The sequence below is a fragment of the Lissotriton helveticus genome, chromosome 8, assembly GCF_964261635.1.
Source record: "Lissotriton helveticus chromosome 8, aLisHel1.1, whole genome shotgun sequence".
Lineage (NCBI taxonomy): Eukaryota > Metazoa > Chordata > Amphibia > Caudata > Salamandridae > Lissotriton > Lissotriton helveticus.
In genome coordinates, this window is record NC_136069.1 from 1496502870 (window position 1) to 1496520606 (window position 17737).

Below are 17737 nucleotides of genomic sequence, written 5' to 3' on the forward strand. Positions count from 1 at the left end.
TTGAACTTTGGGTACTGATCCTTGTTCCATAACTGTCCTTTAGCGCTGGTTCCTCGAGAGCTTTATGTTCCTGGGCTTGATTTATCTCTGAGGCTATATGTGGACCTGCATAATGCCGAGCTGGGTATTGTGTTCTTGTCTGTACCCTGATAATCCTGCACCAGCAGTACCAATAATAACAAAATGTTTCTTAAAATAGTTTTCACAGAGAATATCTGGGCAAGTTTACAATTTACTTTAGTTTTTGTACCAGGCATAATTTTTTTCTTTAATCTCGTAAAGAAAAAAATGAAGTTCAAACTTATTTTTTGCCTTTCTCTGCTGAAGTAAATCAATTTCAGAAAGTATCTCCTTACTCCTCAAGTTTACACTTTTGTTACCTTATTTATTATATACTTTAAAAAAGCATTGGATGGGAAGCAGCTACGCAACAGTTACAAGCAACAGAGTTTTAGTAAAAATAGTTGTAAAACTGAACCGAATTTACCTCCCCCAATAGGATGGTGTGGAAAAATTAGAAAGTTATTAATTCGAAGGCGCGTTGTAGCTTTCAGATTAGGCATTCTGTTGAGGAAATGTGAGCTGTGATGTGGTTGACATTTGCAGATTTGAGGACAGGACGTAATTATGTAAAGTATTCCACAACTATTTAGTGGCAATGGGATAATGAAGTTACTGGGCAATTTCTCTTAAATAGATGCTTTTTCTGATAAAAATGCCTTTCTCTGCTATCTGGCTAGGATTTGAGCAATGAGTTATGTTAGTCATCTGCTATTCATAATTTAAAGATATTACAATTATCATTTGTAAATATTTGGTAATCAGTGCCATTGATGCAGCATATGGGTTCCTAAAGGAAAATAATATTTTGAATTGCTTGTATACAGACTTTAACAAGACAATATTACCCATTTATGGTTTCTCAATGGCAACCTTTTTTCTATTTGTATTCTCTCTGGATTGGTCACTGCTAACTCAGTAAACTGTAGAGAATCAGTCCTACTTTTTTGGGTGTTGCAGGGATTCTGCTCCTACACAGAACTGTGCACAGAGACTTTGGACCTCAGTGAATTAGGATGTGCCAAAACTCACCTTAGTATCCAAAATCCCCTACCAGACTTGCATCAGTGTCACATTGGCTTTTCCAAAATACCAATGATTAGACAACCCAGAACATGTGACTTAGGTTACCTCAGGCAATGTGGAAAACATGAACACTCTTTTGTTATACTCTCATACCAGTCCAAAACAGGGAGTAAAAAGAAATACGTGCAAGTTTGAAATATTTATTTCTAATGCCGTGTTCTCATGCGCAGCACCTTAGCTAATACAAGCAGACATATTATTAGAAACAAGATTGTCAGCATAGTTACTATTCCATAAAATACAAAGGGAGAAAGCATATTTGTTAGACCTGACACCTTTGGCGTGGTTCTTCCCCCATCTTTTTGCCTCTGACTCATGTGTTTTGATGCTGTGCTGGATTTCGTTTTTGCTGATTTAGATGCTTTGGACACTCTGCCACTGCTGATCAGTGTCAGAGTTTAAGTGCTCCCTCTGTAAATTGTAATATTGAGGGAATATACCTGATTGGCATATTTGTATCACCACGAAGTCCCTAGTAAAGTGCACTGTGTGTGCCAGGGCTGGTGATGACAGATGCTACCAGTGGGCCCGCAGCGCAGATTGCGCCACCCACATGAGTAGCCCTAAAAAGGTGACTCCGGCCTGCCAGCGCAGGGCCTGTGTGCAGTCAGTGGACTGCCCTGTCCCCCTGGCCAGTGTATCCACTGGCTGGGCCTAACCCTTCCCTGTCTGTGCACATCAGTCACCCCTATGGTAGGCTCAAGGTAACCCCCTGGGCAGGGTGCAGTGTATAGATAAGGTAGAGCATGTGCTAGTGCAGGTCACATGCTCTGGTAGTGGGCAGCAGCCATTTTATGTGCTCACTGCTGTAAGGCTCTCTTGCCCCATAGAGTAACATGGAGGAGACTGGCCCCATGTGATGCCAGCCTATCTCCCCATAGGAACAAGATGGGACATAAGTGAAAGATATCCCTGAACTCAGAATTTAATGACACATCTTTTAGTGAAGGGTGTTTTTGAATCCTGTGTTGGAGAATAGCACTTTTAGAAAGTGGCTCTTCTCTTGTCTAAAGCTTTCTGTGTGCCTGGGTTTGTGGAATGCCTGTCTGGTCTGGATGTGACAGGGGGGCTGCAGAGCCCCCGGAGGAGAGGGTCGGAGCCAGCCCGGGGATGAAAGGGCACATCTGCTGCACGGGAGGTGGGAGGAAGAAACGCCTGATAAGTGCTGGGCTGTGCCTGCCTGCCCACCATGCTCCTGCCGGCCCACCGACACCTCTGACCCTGAAGCTGACAGGAAGAAGAAAACCAGAAACACCTCAGTGCTCCGCAACCCCCAGAACTGGTTTAGACTGGACCCAGGGCCCCCTTGCACAAAGACTTCAAAGGACTTCAAAGACATTGAGGGGTGTAAGGAAAGGACCCCTGACTACAGAAGTTTAGATTCTAAGATCCTACAAGCAAGAAGGAACCTCTGCTGGAAGGAGGACGGCTGGAGAACTAAAGTAAGATTGCCTTGCTGTGTGCTCTAAGGGCTGACCTGTTCTGCTGTCTAACTGGAAGCTGAGGAAGAGAGAGGGACTTTGCTGTGTGCTGTGACCCTGCCTTCTTGAAACTGCCAAGACTTTGCTGTGTGCTGTGTCTACAATCTTGAATCTCCAAGGGCCTGAGAAGAGCTGGCCCCCTGTCTGCAACCCAGGGACATAAAGGTGTTGCCCAAGGATAACAAGACTCTGCTGTGCCCCCCTGAAGCTGCTGTGTGGCAAGGAGATCGCGAAATTGCTGTGTGCAGGGAAACTCGGGGACTGCTGGACTAAGTCCTGCTGATTGCCCCGTGTAGTGCGCTGGCTGCTCTCTGTTCTGCTTGAGAGCGCCGCGCTGACTGCTAACCGCTGTATCCCGAAATCGACGTGTTCATCGACACATGCTGGTGGGGGCCAGAGGGTTCTGAAGCGTTCCAGCGTGGCGCGGGTTCAGTCCGCTTGACCCGCCTCAGCATCGCCGCGGGCCCGGGCCCTGAAATCCCCCTCGAGGATCTGCTCGCAGCCACGAAGGGGCCGCGCTGTGGTTGGCTGCCGCCGTAGGCGGAGTGAGAAGCGCCGCGACCGGATTGGTCGATTTCCCAGGAGCAGGCGGTGACGTCACGGGAGGCTCGGCAGAAGCGCCGCAACCGGATTGGCTGATTCCCCCTGAGTGACGGTGTCGTCACGGGAGGCTCGGCTGAAGTGCCGCAACAGGATTGGTTCCCGTCGTCAAGGTCCTCGTCTGCCTGCGTAATCACCGCCGGGACCGGGGAAGACTGACCCGACCCCGCCGAGGGAATTGTAAGAGTGCTCGAGCCCCCGGCCTGCCGTCTCTGCTCCTCGCTGCCCCCGAGAGACTGGGAGCGGGCGGAGAACCTGGTGAGGCCGGCCGGGCCCGAGCGCGAGTAAGCGCTGGCAAGGGAGGCTCGCCTGAGGCAGAAAGAAGTGCCGTGGGGGGGGGAAAGGAGTCCCCCCAGCCCTCGGGTGAGACGCGCTGCAGCGCTTGGCATTCCTGGCATTAGGGGCAGATCGCCTTGGCTATTTTAAACGCTGACATTGTTTTCCTGGCTCGTTTTGAGAGCAAAGTAATTATAAATCAGTAGCAATATTTTTACCTGCTGATTAAGGAGACTTGAGACATTTGTTTTACATGAGAACTTCCTGAAACTACGTACCACCATTAAGATTAAGTGCATCATTTTTATAACCAAGTGATTATCGTGCAACTGCCTTATTTACATTGCTGAAACTAGATAAAGTTATATATTTTTATAAAATATACTTACCTGTGTGGTCTCAGTTTGTGGTGGATTGGGGATTACTGTTTTGTTAAGTGTAAATGTTATCCACATTGCCTCTGTTTAGCCTAGACTGCTCGCGCCATGCTACCTAGAGGGTGAGCAGGGGTTATCTCAGAGGGTTATTCCTTCACCCTGACTAGAAGCAAGGGTCCCTACTTGGTCTAAGGTACTTACCTCTGCCAACTAGAGACCCCCGGTTCTAACATTGTTGGACAGCGGTGCGGATTTTGAACTAATAATTGCACTTGACCTGCAGTGATTTCTTGTACATCACTAGTCTAGTTTAGCAGAACAGGTTGCGCAAGATTTTTTCTTTTTTGGTGAAATCTTTTTAGTTGAAAAGGTTAGGAAGCATCATGTCTCGGAAAGCGCCAAGCGTGAATGGAGAAGTGGAAGTGGAATTTGAAATCCAGGAGTTGTTAACCTATAACAAGGAGCAACTGAGAAGAATCTGCAGACAGCTTGAATGCCCAGTAAGGGGCTGCGCAAACAAGGAAGAGCTACGGACAGCTCTGAGGGCCTGGTGGGAGGCCAAACATGGTGTTCCAGAAGCTGCTATTGGAGAGGGAGGCACACAGGAGAATGTTTTTTTGTCCAGTGAATTGCCAGTGGCGAAGCCAGCGTCTAGGTCCGGCAGCAACCACTCCGGTAGGGTTATTTCTCCAGAGGAAATAGAGGAGAATCAGAGAGCTAGGGCCCATGAGATTGAGCTTTTTAAGCTCAAAGCGCAAGCAGAGGCGGAGGAGAGAAGAACCGCTCTCGCTTTGGAGGAGAGGAAACTCCAATTGGCTCATGAGATGAGCATGAAGGAGTTGGACATCAAATTGAAAGAGAGGGTGTCCAGTTCTAATGGTGGCAGCGCACAACCGGTACAGGCGGGTAAGATATACATACCAAAGGATCTGGTACAGAATTATCAGAGGGGTGAGGATATTTATGCGTGGTTCAGAGCATATGAACTTGCCTTAAAGATGAATGAAGTGCCTGAGAAGAATTGGGGGGCAGGATTGTGGAAGCATTTTGAGGCCTCTGGGAGGGATGTTTTGGCACCCTTGGAAGCAGAGGATGCTTTATCCTACCACGCAATGAAGGAGGCTTTGTGCCTCAGGTATGGGCTCACTGCAGAACAGTACCGCCAGAAGTTTAGGAACTTCAAGAAGCTTGATTCAAGTACTTGGGTGGAGTGTGTGAGTATGTACACGCGTGCACTGGAAGGTTGGATAAAGGGCAGCAAAGTTACTGATTATGTGGGGTTGTGTCACTTGATTAGTAGGGAGCACTTAAGTAGTTTATGTGTCCCAGAGCTGCGCCAGCATCTGTTGGATAGCAAGTTAACTGATCCCAGTGAGCTTGCTAAAGAGGCGGACCGGTGGACTAGCACCAGGGTCCAAAGTACTAGTACCCCAGCCAAAGGTGGACAGGGTCCCCAGCAGAAGAGTGGGGGGGACATGAGTAATCACAAGGAGTCTTCTAAAGGGCCCCAAAATGGTTCCCAGGAGAAGGTATCTCAACCCCCCAGCCTAAGAAGTCCTGGCCCCCTAAGGGCGCGCAGGACAGAAGGGCCCCACTTACTTGCTATTCATGTAGGGTGGTGGGGCACATTGCCCCCAAATGTCCAAAGAAGAAATCAGCACCCACTGGTGCTCCAGCTCCGGCGTTAGCCAGTGTAGCTTTGGGAGGGGATTTGATTTCTAGTGGGGAGAAGGGGTTAGCGTTGATGACCCTTGTCTCTCTAGGAGACCAAGAGATGGCCCCGGAAACCTTGCTGCCCCAAAACACTAAGAAATACGGGCAGAAGGTTACCATCAATGGACAGGAGGTGGAGGCTCTGAGAGACACAGGGGCCAGCGTGACATCTGTCAGGTGTCGGTGGGTGACTGAAGAGCAAATTGTTCCCAAGGTACTCCGGCTGTGGTGTCATCTGACAGTTCAGTGCGCTACTGCAAGTTGGCAAAGGTTCCATTTGAATGGGGAGGAGTCTCCGGTATTTTGGAAATTGTTGTAAGTGATGCCTTGCCTGTAGATTGTCTATTAGGTAATGACCTGGAGAGCTCCCCATGGAAAGAGGTGGAGCACCGGACTCACTTGGAGATGTTGGGTTTGCCTGCGTGGATCTGTGTGTCCACCCGTGCAATGACAGCCAGAGAGGGCGGTCTAGCAGAACTGGAGCCTGGAACCATGGCCCAGGAACCTGCCAAGAGAAGACGGGGTAGAGGGCGCGGGAAACCGGCCCCCACTGTTCCCACGGTCCAGGAGGAAGCAGACCCGGAAGGGGATGCCCTGGAACCTACAGGGGAGCAGGTGGCCGAACTAGGGGAATTTCCTGAGCTGTCCCAGTGGCAGCAAGAGCGTGGTCCCTCCAGGGAGGAATTCTGCCAGGCTCAGAAGGAGTGCCCTTCTCTCATTGGTGTGCGGCAGCAGGCTGCAGACCAGGCAGCAGGCCCGGGTCCAAGGAGCATTTGATCTACTGGGAGGATGACTTACTTTATAGTGAGCCTAAGTTCGCTGAGCCCGGTGCAGCCCGTGTGCTGGTAGTACCGGAGCGCTTCAGGAACTTCCTACTGGGTCTGGCTCATGACGTGCCTCTCGCAGGACATCTGGGGCAAGACAAGACCTATCACAGGCTTGTCACCCATTTCTACTGGCCCCAGAGGAAGACGCACGTCTCTGCCTTTTGTAAATCTTGCCAGACTTGTCAGGCCAGTGGCAAAAGCGGAGGGAAGCGCGTGGCCCCCCCCAACCCTTTCCCGTGGTGAGCACCTCTTTTGAGCGGGTGGGCATTGACATCGTGGGGCCCCTGGATCCCAAGACAGCCCTAGGCAACAGGTTTATCCTGGTCTTGGTGTACCATGCCACTCGGTACCCGGAAGCCATCCTGCTCAGGACAGTCACCGCCCCAGTGGTGGGCCGTGCCCTGATGGGGGTCTTTTCCCGGGTGGGATTTCCCAGGGAGGTGGTCTCAGACAGAGGGACGAACTTCATTTCAAGGTATATGAAGTCCCTGTGGAGTGAGTGTGGGGTGACATACAAATTCACCACTCCTTACCACCCTCAAGGAAATGGGCTGGTTGAGAGATTCAACCGCACATTGAAGGGCATGATTATGGGCCTGGAAGAGCCCATGAGGCGGAAATGGGACGTCTTGTTACCATGCCTGTTGTTTGCATACCGGGAGGTGCCTCAGAAATCCTTAGGGTTCAGTCCCTTTGAGTTGCTGTATGGCCACCCTGTCAGAGGGCCTCTTACTCTGGTGAAGGAGGGGTGGGAGAAATCCCGTGGGAAAACCCCTCAGGATGTGTTCAGCTATGTGCTGGCCATTCGCAACCAGACCAAGCGCTTCAGGAAGCTCGCTCAAGAGAACCTGGAGGCTAGCCAGGAGGAAATGAAGAGGTGGTATGACCAGAACACTTCCCTGGTTGAGTTCCACCCTGGTCAGAAAGTGTGGTCAGAGCCAGCATCAAGGAAGAAGTTTCCAAGATGCTGACGCTAGGGGTTATTGATCCCTCCAGCAGCCCCATGGCTAGCCCAGTGGTCTTAGTGCCTAAGAAAGCTGCCACCCCCGGTGGCACCCCAGAACTTCGGTTCTGCGTGGACTACCGTGGGCTCAATGCGGTCACCAAGACTGACGCGCACCCCATCCCCCGAGCTGATGAGCTGGTGGATCGGTTGGGAGCTGCCCAGTACCTGAGTACTTTTGATTTGACTTCAGGGTACTGGCAGATTGCCTTAACTGACGGGGCAAAGGAGAGGTCAGCATTTTCAACACCAGAGGGGCACTTCCAGTTCCGTGTCATGCCCTTAGGGTTGAAAAATGCCCCCGCCACATTTCAGAGATTGGTCAACCAGGTACTGGCGGGGCTGGAGCAATTCAGCTCAGCCTACCTGGATGACATTGCTGTGTTCAGCTCCACTTGGGAGGAACACCTGCAACACCTCACTGAAGTGTTGAAGGCTCTGCAGAAGGCAGGCCTCACTATCAAGGCCAGTAAATGCCAGATAGGGCAGGGATCGGTGGTGTACTTGGGACACCAGGTGGGGAGCGGCCAGGTGGCGCCCCTACAGGCGAAGATTGATACCATTCTGGCTTGGGAGCCCCCCAAGACTCAGACTGAGGTGAGAGCCTTTTTAGGTCTCACCGGGTATTACAGACGGTTTGTCAAAGGTTATGGCACCATTGTGGCCCCTTTGACAGAGTTGACATCTAGGAATCAGTCCAGAAAAGTGAATTGGACTGAGGCCTGTCAAACTGCTTTTGACACCCTCAAAACTGCCATGTGCACAGCACCGGTGCTTAAGGCACCTGACTTTTCCAGTGAGTTCATTGTGCAAACTGACGCTTCAGAGCAAGGCGTGGGAGCAGTACTCTCACAGATTAATGATGAGGGCGGAGACCAACCAGTGGCTTTCATTAGCCGGAGGCTAATCCCCAGGGAACAGAAATGGAGTGCCATTGAAAGAGAAGCTTTCGCTGTGGTCTGGGCTCTGAAGAAACTGAGGCCCTACCTGTTTGGGACTCACTTCCGTGTTCAGACTGACCACAGGCCCCTCAGATGGCTAATGCAGATGAGGGGTGAGGCTCCGAAATTGTTGAGGTGGTCCATTTCCCTACAGGGGATGGACTTTACGGTGGAGCACCGCCCTGGTACAGAACACGCCAATGCTGACGGTCTGTCCAGATTCTTCCGCCTTAGTGATGAGGACTCCCAAGAGGTTGGGTAGTTCTCCCCACTTTCAGCTGGAGGGGACACGTGTTAGACCTGACACCTTTGGCGTGGTTCTTCCCCCATCTTTTTGCCTCTGACTCATGTGTTTTGATGCTGTGCTGGATTTCGTTTTTGCTGATTTAGATGCTTTGGACACTCTGCCACTGCTGATCAGTGTCAGAGTGTAAGTGCTCCCTCTGTAAATTGTAATATTGAGGGAATATACCTGATTGGCATATTTGTATCACCACGAAGTCCCTAGTAAAGTGCACTGTGTGTGCCAGGGCTGGTGATGACAGATGCTACCAGTGGGCCCGCAGCGCAGATTGCGCCACCCACATGAGTAGCCTTAAAAAGGTGACTCAGGCCTGCCAGCGCAGGGCCTGTGTGCAGTCAGTGGACTGCCCTGTCCCCCTGGCCAGTGTATCCACTGGCTGGGCCTAACCCTTCCCTGTCTGTGCACATCAGTCACCCCTATGGAAGGCTCAAGGTAACCCCCTGGGCAGGGTGCAGTGTATAGATAAGGTAGAGCATGTACTAGTGCAGGTCACATGCTCTGGTAGTGGGCAGCAGCCATTTTATGTGCTCACTGCTGTAAGGCTCTCTTGCTCCATAAAGTAACATGGAGGAGACTGGCCCCATGTGATGCCAGCCTATCTCCCCATAGGAACAAGATGGGACATAAGTGAAAGATATCCCTGAACTCAGAATTTAATGACACATCTTTTAGTGAAGGGTGTTTTTGAATCCTGTGTTGGAGAATAGCACTTTTAGAAAGTGGCTGTTCTCTTGTCTAAACCTTTCTGTGTGCCTGGGTTTGTGGAATGCCTGTCTGGTCTGGATGTGACAGGGGGGCTGCAGAGCCCCCGGAGGAGAGGGTCGGAGCCAGCCCGGGGATGAAAGGGCACATCTGCTGCCCGGGAGGTGGGAGGAAGAAACGCCTGATAAGTGCTGGGCTGTGCCTGCCTGCCCACCATGCTCCTGCCGGCCCACTGACACCTCTGACCCTGAAGCTGACAGGAAGAAGAAAACCAGAAACACCTCAGTGCTCCGCAACCCCCAGAACTGGTTTAGACTGGACCCAGGGCCCCCTTGTACAAAGACTTCAAAGGACTTCAAAGACATTGAGGGGTATAAGGAAAGGACCCCTGACTACAGAAGTTTAGATTCTAAGATCCTACAAGCATGAAGGAACCTCTGCTGGAAGGAGGACGGCTGGAGAACTAAAGGAAGATTGCCTTGCTGTGTGCTCTAAGGGCTGACCTGTTCTGCTGTCTAACTGGAGGAAGAGAGAGGGACTTTGCTGTGTGCTGTGACCCTGCCTTCTTGAAACTGCCAAGACTTTGCTGTGTGCTGTGTCTACAATCTTGAATCTTCAAGGGCCTGAGAAGAGCTGGCCCCCTGTCTGCAACCCAGGGACATAAAGGTTGCCCAAGGATAACAAGACTCTGCTGTGCCCCCCTGAAGCTGCTGTGTGGCAAGGAGATCGCGAAATTGCTGTGTGCAGGGAAACTCGGGGACTGCTGGACTAAGCCCTGCTGATTGCCCCGTGTAGCGCTCTGGCTGCTCTCTGTTCTGCTTGAGAGCGCCGCGCTGACTGCTAACCGCTGTATCTCGAGATCGACGTGTTCATCGACGCGTGCTGGTGGGGGCCAGAGGGTTCTGAAGCGTTCCAGCGTGGCGCGGGTTCAGTCCGCTTGACCCTCCTCAGCATCGCCGCGGGCCCGGGCCCTGGACCTGAAATCACCCTCGAGGGTCTACTCGCAGCCACGAAGGGGCCGCGCTGTGGTTGGCTGCCGCCGTAGGCGGAGTGAGAAACGCCGCGACCGGATTGGTCGATTTCCCCAGAGCAGGCGGTGACGTCACGGGAGGCTCGGCAGAAGCGCCGCGACCGGATTGGCTGATTCCCCCTGAGTGACGGTGTCGTCACGGGAGGCTCGGCTGAAGTGCCGCGACAGGATTGGTTCCCGTCGTCAAGGTCCTCGTCTGCCTGCGTAATCACCGCCGGGACCGGGGAAGACTGACCCGACCCCGCCGAGGGAATTGTAAGAGTGCTCGAGCCCCCGGCCTGCCGTCTCTGCTCCTCGCCGCCCCCGAGAGACTGGGAGCGGGCGGAGAACCTGCTGAGGCCGGCCGGGCCCGAGCGCGAGTGAGCGCTGGCAAGGGAGGCTCGCCTGAGGCAGAAAGAAGTGCCGTGGGGGGGAAAAGGAGTCCCCCCAGCCCTCGGGTGAGACGCGCTGCAGCGCTTGGCATTCCTGGCATTAGGGGCAGATCGCCTTGGCTATTTTAAACCCTGACATTGTTTTCCTGGCTCGTTTTGAGTGCAAAGTAATTATAAATCAGTAGCAATATTTTTACCTGCTGATTAAGGAGACTTGAGACATTTGTTTTACATGAGAACTTCCTGAAACTACGTACCACCATTAAGATTAAGTGCATCATTTTTATAACCAAGTGATTATCGTGCAACTGCCTTATTTACATTGCTGAAACTAGATACAGTTATATCTTTTTATAAAATATACTTACCTGTGTGGTCTCAGTTTGTGGTGGATTGGGGATTACTGTTTTGTTAAGTGCAAATGTTATCCACATTGCCTCTGTTTAGCCTAGACTGCTCGCGCCATGCTACCTAGAGGGTGAGCAGGGGTTATCTCAGAGGGTTATTCCTTCACCCTGACTAGAAGCAAGGGTCCCTACTTGGTCTAAGGTACTTACCTCTGCCAACTAGAGACCCCCGGTTCTAACAATATTATAATGCTAAATGGAAACAGGTTTAAAATATACCTATATTTCACCCTCCCTTGCTAGTAGGTTATTTTATAACTACAGAAGGTCTCCTGGAATTACATAGGCGGCCCCATAACTCTGGTATTTAGCAGAAGTGGATCACATCAAATTCTGCACATGCTCTCAGCATACGAATGTTCTCCAAGTGTCTGTGATCATGCCTACGCAGTGCATTATTAAACGCGCCAAAATCAGAGGTGGCCGCAGCTGCATATGTGTTATGTCTAGAACGTGTGCTGATCAGTCCGAACAATAACCACAGTGTTGAAATAACCTTGAAGGTCTCGGCACTCACTGTTCAGACTAAGCTTACCAAGCCAGGCTACTAATGTAGAAAAACATGTTATTCTCGTGTGAAGCAAAACACTCTGCTAAACTCTAAACAACTAATAAAGTGTGTGCCGTGTTCAAAAGGCAGCAGAAAGGAAAAATGGCGTTTAAACTTCTAATAAGCTCATGTCAACCTAACACTGTGTGAATGCAAGGCTCAGCCCCACGACAGAGTATCCCTCCTATAACGCAAAAATTTGGTTACTCTCTCCAATGGGATGTTCCTTTAACTTCTTGCTAGAAAAAGGATCAGACAAAAACCAACTCGTTTTTTAGGCCTTTCCTATGCAGGGCATGCGCTGTTCTGTGAGAAATATTGTTTACAATATGGTGGGCTTACAACCCGTTCACAGTATACCATTAATTGTTTTCATTGTTTTATCCACCATGGGCCGCCTTAAATGTGTGTGACCCTGCTTATTATTGATGAACCGCATGATATTCGCTTTTATATTTTGAACATAGCTGTTTACAACTGTCTAGTGCTCTTATGCAGAGGGACGTATCTGTCCAGCTTCCAGTAGCATGGGATATTCTGACCACTCGCATTACCTTAGCTATGATTGTGTCTTATACAGGAATACTTTGCTTATGCCCTGAAGAAGTCCCTTGTACTGGACGAAATGCGTTGGCTGGTCTACACTGCATATTACTTGTCACGCTTGAATCATTTATGAATAATGAAAAGGAAGATTTGGCAAACGCAACTTCAGATACTAATTTGTACTTTGTTTAATCATCTATGCAGTGGTGCACCGTCTGTTTTTTTATTTCGATATTAAGTCCAGTTGAGGACCACACCTTGACAGTGGGTGCTTAGACCATGTGCACACAAATTTAGGATATTGCCCTCCGTCATTATTTTGGGGATAGTAGGTTAGGTGCTAGTTGCTGTAGGGTTCCACTGTATTTTTGTCATTGTTTTCATTGTCTCTCTCATTTGCAAACTTTCAATTGCTTATCATAGGTTTCCCTTCCTTGCTTGTTTTATCTTCTCATGGACCAAGTACATGTTTTCTTCCTCGTTTTTGTGCAACACACCAGTTTTAAAAATTGTATAAGCATTTCCGTATTAGTCCTGGATGTGCAATGTGCTTTCCTACTTTTAATACAGGCATACTGCCTCTTATGTTGCTTTCAACCTATATGCCATATCTATCGGCACCTTGGTTACTTACATCCGCAACTGTAGTATTTTACGCCACTCCGCTCTACACCACACTGCTCTACACCACTCCACGTCACTCTATGCCATACGTCTCTGCGCCAATCCATTCTGCACCACTCCACTATATGCCACTCTACTCTATGCCACTCTTTGCATGCCACTCTATTGCATATGACTCCACTCAATGCCAATCCACCACTCTACACCACTCCACTCTATGCCCCTCTGCTTTACCAACCTGCTCTACCCCACACCACTCTACCCTACGCCACTCTACCCTACCACACGACACTTCACACCACTCGCCTCTACATCACTCTCCTCTGTGCTGCTTTACTCAACCACACCAGTAACTCCTAGACATGCTGAACAGCAGCGATGCTAATGTACAACATGGCTAAAAGACATTGGCGAACCCAGTAGCCCTTACAAGGCGAGACATATTTGCTTTGCCATTGCTTGTTTTTACTCATTGTTACTTTATTGGAATTCAGTATAGAGACTAGAAAGTCTTCTTGTTCTTTCCCTGCTTTTCACTTTCTTGTGGTTAAAGTTTGTGAATTACTGTCAGGCGTAAAACATTTAGATTTTGTCATAAACTTAATTTTACAACCAAGAGCCTCATTACGATGTTGGTCGGAAAGGCTCCAAACGGCAGTCGCATTTTCCTAACCTGTGTCAGAAACTATGTCTCAGACTGACTCGGAAACATTTCCGACCAACTGGTTATGATGGAAAGGTAACCGTTCGGTCATTCCGAATCCGTTCCAACCGGCATTCGGAGACTGAGTCGGTCGAAGACAAATCGTATAGCTCTATGGATCGCGTTTTCGACCAACGTATTGTGATGTCGGATTTGGACAACCTTTCCGGTTTGGTCTGACATGGAATAGCTGTCGTAAACTGACTTTGGGGGCCCGTAGAAGTCCCCCCTTCACCCCGAGGCCTCTGGTTGGGGGCTGTGGGGGTACCCAATGGACCCCCCCTTTGAAACCATGCACAGTGTGACAGGCATCATGGTGTCCCTGCGATAGGGGGCAAGGGTTTCCGCAACCACTCCTTTTTGCAATGGGAGCGTGTTTTGTCGGTCGGGACACAGGCTCTCATTGAAGGCAGTGTGCGACTTTCCGAATGGTGTTCGGAACCATCGTAATCAATCCGTTGGACTCGCCGAACTCGAGGCGGTGGGAACCAGTTCCGACAAAGAGTCGAACTGCTTTCCGACCGACATTGTAATGAGGCCCCAAATGTTCCTTTGTCAATAGGGCCCATTGTGTCTTGTGTATGTAGTTTTCGGATATGTTTTTCTGCTTCTAAATAGGGGTTTTATGTAGTAATTACATTTTTTTTGCATATTTTTGTAATAATATGCTTGTTTTGTCATATATTGGGCAATTGTTGTATTCCTTTCCACACTCAATAACAAGGTGAGTGATCTATTGGAAACTCTTAAAACAAACTGTGTTCAAAGCTACAATAATCTTGTTATAATGGTGTTCAAAATAACCACATTCCAGTGCACAGCCTAGCTCTGCCCCGGCTAGGTAGTCCTATACTTTCCATCTTTTTGTCAGCTCCTCTTCGAAGCATCCATAATGTCATTTACCTCCAAACTGGGTCCAGGGAACAGTCTTCTCTCCTTCAGCTCCCCATGTTAGCTCTAGGCTCTTCCTACCAAATGTCATTTCTGCTGAAGGCTCCTTGGAGAGGATACTCTGGAGAGTGCTTCTCACTTCACCACACTACAGGATGCACAATATTGATTTTACCTAACTGGACAATAACCCTTGGTTTGCAGCTTTCTTTGACTTTGTTGGATATAAATATTTCATTATGAAATCTACAAAGGTAATATAAAATTACTTTTTTTCATTATTATTTGCATTGTTTGCTGCTGGGTTCATTTAGGAATATCAAAAGGGCATGCAAACACTATTGGCAACATTTTGCACTGCCCACAATATTGAAGACTGCTCCTTCATTTTCACTGTGAAAGTTTGAATAGTTTGGTATGCCAGTATTTTTAGTGCTGATGCTCACTATGAAGACTGCTTCATGCAAAAATGAATGTGTGTTTTGAAATGGATCATTTATTTTATGATGAGGTATATGTATGTTTTTATAGGGCTGATGGGGTGATGAGGACCATGAGCACAGAAAAACTTTTGAAAACGGTACCTATCATCCAAAATCAAATGGATGCGCTTCTTGATTTTAACGTAAGTATGACTGCCTCAAGCATGAAGTATGCTTTTTTTGCATGATATTGCGTTTGCTAGAATAGTTTTATAAATTCTTTTTTTATTAGTTTCGGATAACAATCAATAAAATTGAACAATTAGTAAATAATTTAAAATGATACACTTTTTCACAATACACAAGAATTTCGAAGGTGAGCTGCCACTAAGTCTCACTTATGAGATCTTGCTATGTAGCTGTTTATCACTGTATTGTGGTCATAATATTGACCTGACAAAACATTACATCTATGTATCATCTACGTCTATTACGGCAAAGTATCTGTCGTATAGATTTTGGGCTAGCTTACGAGTTTGGCGATCCATAGGACCTCTAAACTTATGGTGGTGTGGCGGAGGTCCTACTGCCGAATTGGTGGTGTGGCACTTGGACCACAGTGGGACCGCTGCAACCGGCTGGGATCCCCGATCCCTGATAATGGTGCAGCAGTGTGAGGCTGCAATATGCCTGGCGGTGCCACTGCGGCCCTATCAAGCATATTACGAGTTTCCTTACGGCCAGCAGTCTCACAGCAGTGTTCACGCCATGAAACTGCTGCCGGTGAGGAAACTAAAAGGGCCATACAGGGCCCTCTGCTTCATCAGGCTATGGGGATGCGTGCAGGGGGGCACTTCGCTCAAAGCGATGAGCTTTGCCGTTAATACTCTTTGCTCCATAAAGGTAGTCCATATTTTGGCATGTCAATATTTTAACCTCATTACGGCGATGTAATACCCTTTACACTTCTCTTCCTAACTCCCTATCAAACGAAATGAAATGCTTTTTTCGTGCAGCAATAAACATGCACATTTAAGTTTACAGATCTTTCATTTAGATTGTACTCGTTAGGTAGGCTGAAAATTATATAATGTAGGGAAGATTAGTTTCAAGAGTAACAGGTTTTGATTTGACTTCCTCTCACTCATCTTCAGATAACGAAAAACAAATGCGTTTCAGAACTTAAACATGATATTGAGCAGTAATGTTTCTTGGTAGTTAAGTGTTTAGGCCTTTTTCTTCAGTAATAACTAACAAAATGACATGGAGGGCACTTGTCCTTGAAGTGTACTCAGGCTGCATGCCTAGTGAGTGTGCAGTATGATTCAAGTAAATGCCAGGCATTAAACAGTTTTTCTGCTGGCCTTGCCAAGAAACACACCTGGTAGAACAGACAGCTTAATGGTGACAATTCGAAATGTACCAGGCTGTACCTCGTCATGGTTTTTGGACACTTGATCTCTCAAGAAGGCATTCCTAGATGTTCAGTGACAGGCAGAATGCAGTGGCAGCTGCTAGGAAACGATGGTGGAGTGGGCGGAAAGGGTTAGAAAATGAAAAGGCGACTTACCCTCCTGGTCATCGCCCACTGCCTCTCCTCCGTACTCCCTCCATTCCTGGGAGCACCCAGGCTCCCAGACTCGCCTAAGCTAATCATGACGAAAAACAAATGCGTTTCAGAACTTAAACATGATATTGAGCAGTAATGTTTCTTGGTAGTTAAGTGTTTAGGCCTTTTTCTTCAGTAATAACTAACAAAATGACATGGAGGGCACTTGTCCTTGAAGTGTACTCAGGCTGCATGCCTAGTGAGTGTGCAGTATGATTCAAGTAAATGCCAGGCATTAAACAGTTTTTCTGCTGGCCTTGCCAAGAAACACACCTGGTAGAACAGACAGCTTAATGGTGACAATTCGAAATGTACCAGGCTGTACCTCGTCATGGTTTTTGGACACTTGATCTCTCAAGAAGGCATTCCTAGATGTTCAGTGACAGGCAGAATGCAGTGGCAGCTGCTAGGAAACGATGGTGGAGTGGGCGGAAAGGGTTAGAAAATGAAAAGGCGACTTACCCTCCTGGTCATCGCCCACTGCCTCTCCTCCGTACTCCCTCCATTCCTGGGAGCACCCAGGCTCCCAGACTCGCCTAAGCTAATCATGACGCTGCTATCACCACCATTACAGCAGCATCGTGATTGCTCCGAGTGGCCTGGTTTGCTGCTCAGACTGTTCCTGGGACTGTCTCCACCCGGCTGTGCAACACAGATGGGTGGAGAAATGCTAAGTGCGCATGACTGTTTGGTCTGCCCAAGAAGGACGGTCATGCGCGCTTACGGTGCACCAACCACTCCTCCACTCTCTGATGACAGCCTAGCCCCACCCTAACCTGGCTCCGTACTAAAAATACTATAAGATAGGATAGGATGCAATTTATAGAGCGCACTAAAACCTGAAGGTGCCAAAGCTCTATAGCAGGACAGATGCAAAAGCAGCTCAACCAAGAATCAAGGATTCGGAGATGATAAGAGACAATGTTTTCAGGTATTTTTTAAAGGACGAAAAAGAAAGTGCTTCTGAGATATAGGTAGGTAGAGTCTTCCATAGTTTTGCGGCTACCAAAAATGAGCGCCCACCCCATCTAGCCTTCCAAAACCTGGGGATCCTATCAATCAATCAAGTTTCTTGTAAAGCACGCCTACTCACCTGTTTGGGTCTCAGGATGATTGGAGGGAGGGAGGGATCTGCGGTTCAGTCAAAGAGCCAGGTCTTGAGGTCATTCCTGGATTGCAGCAGCAATGGTGATTGCCTTAGGTGCAGAGGCAGG

The 17737-nt window shown here is 48.7% G+C and overlaps 1 protein-coding gene across 12 annotated transcripts in view; it reads left to right on the top strand.

The window, feature by feature from the left end:
• Positions 1 to 17737, top strand: part of PICALM (phosphatidylinositol binding clathrin assembly protein) — a 519981-nt gene that overhangs the window by 230170 nt on the left and 272074 nt on the right. For all 12 annotated transcript variants that reach the window (XM_078658455.1, XM_078658454.1, XM_078658453.1 and 9 more), the window contains exon 5: positions 15024 to 15117. In XM_078658455.1, coding sequence (XP_078514581.1) covers positions 15024 to 15117 — 94 coding nt within the window. The remainder of the gene's footprint in view (positions 1 to 15023; positions 15118 to 17737) is intronic.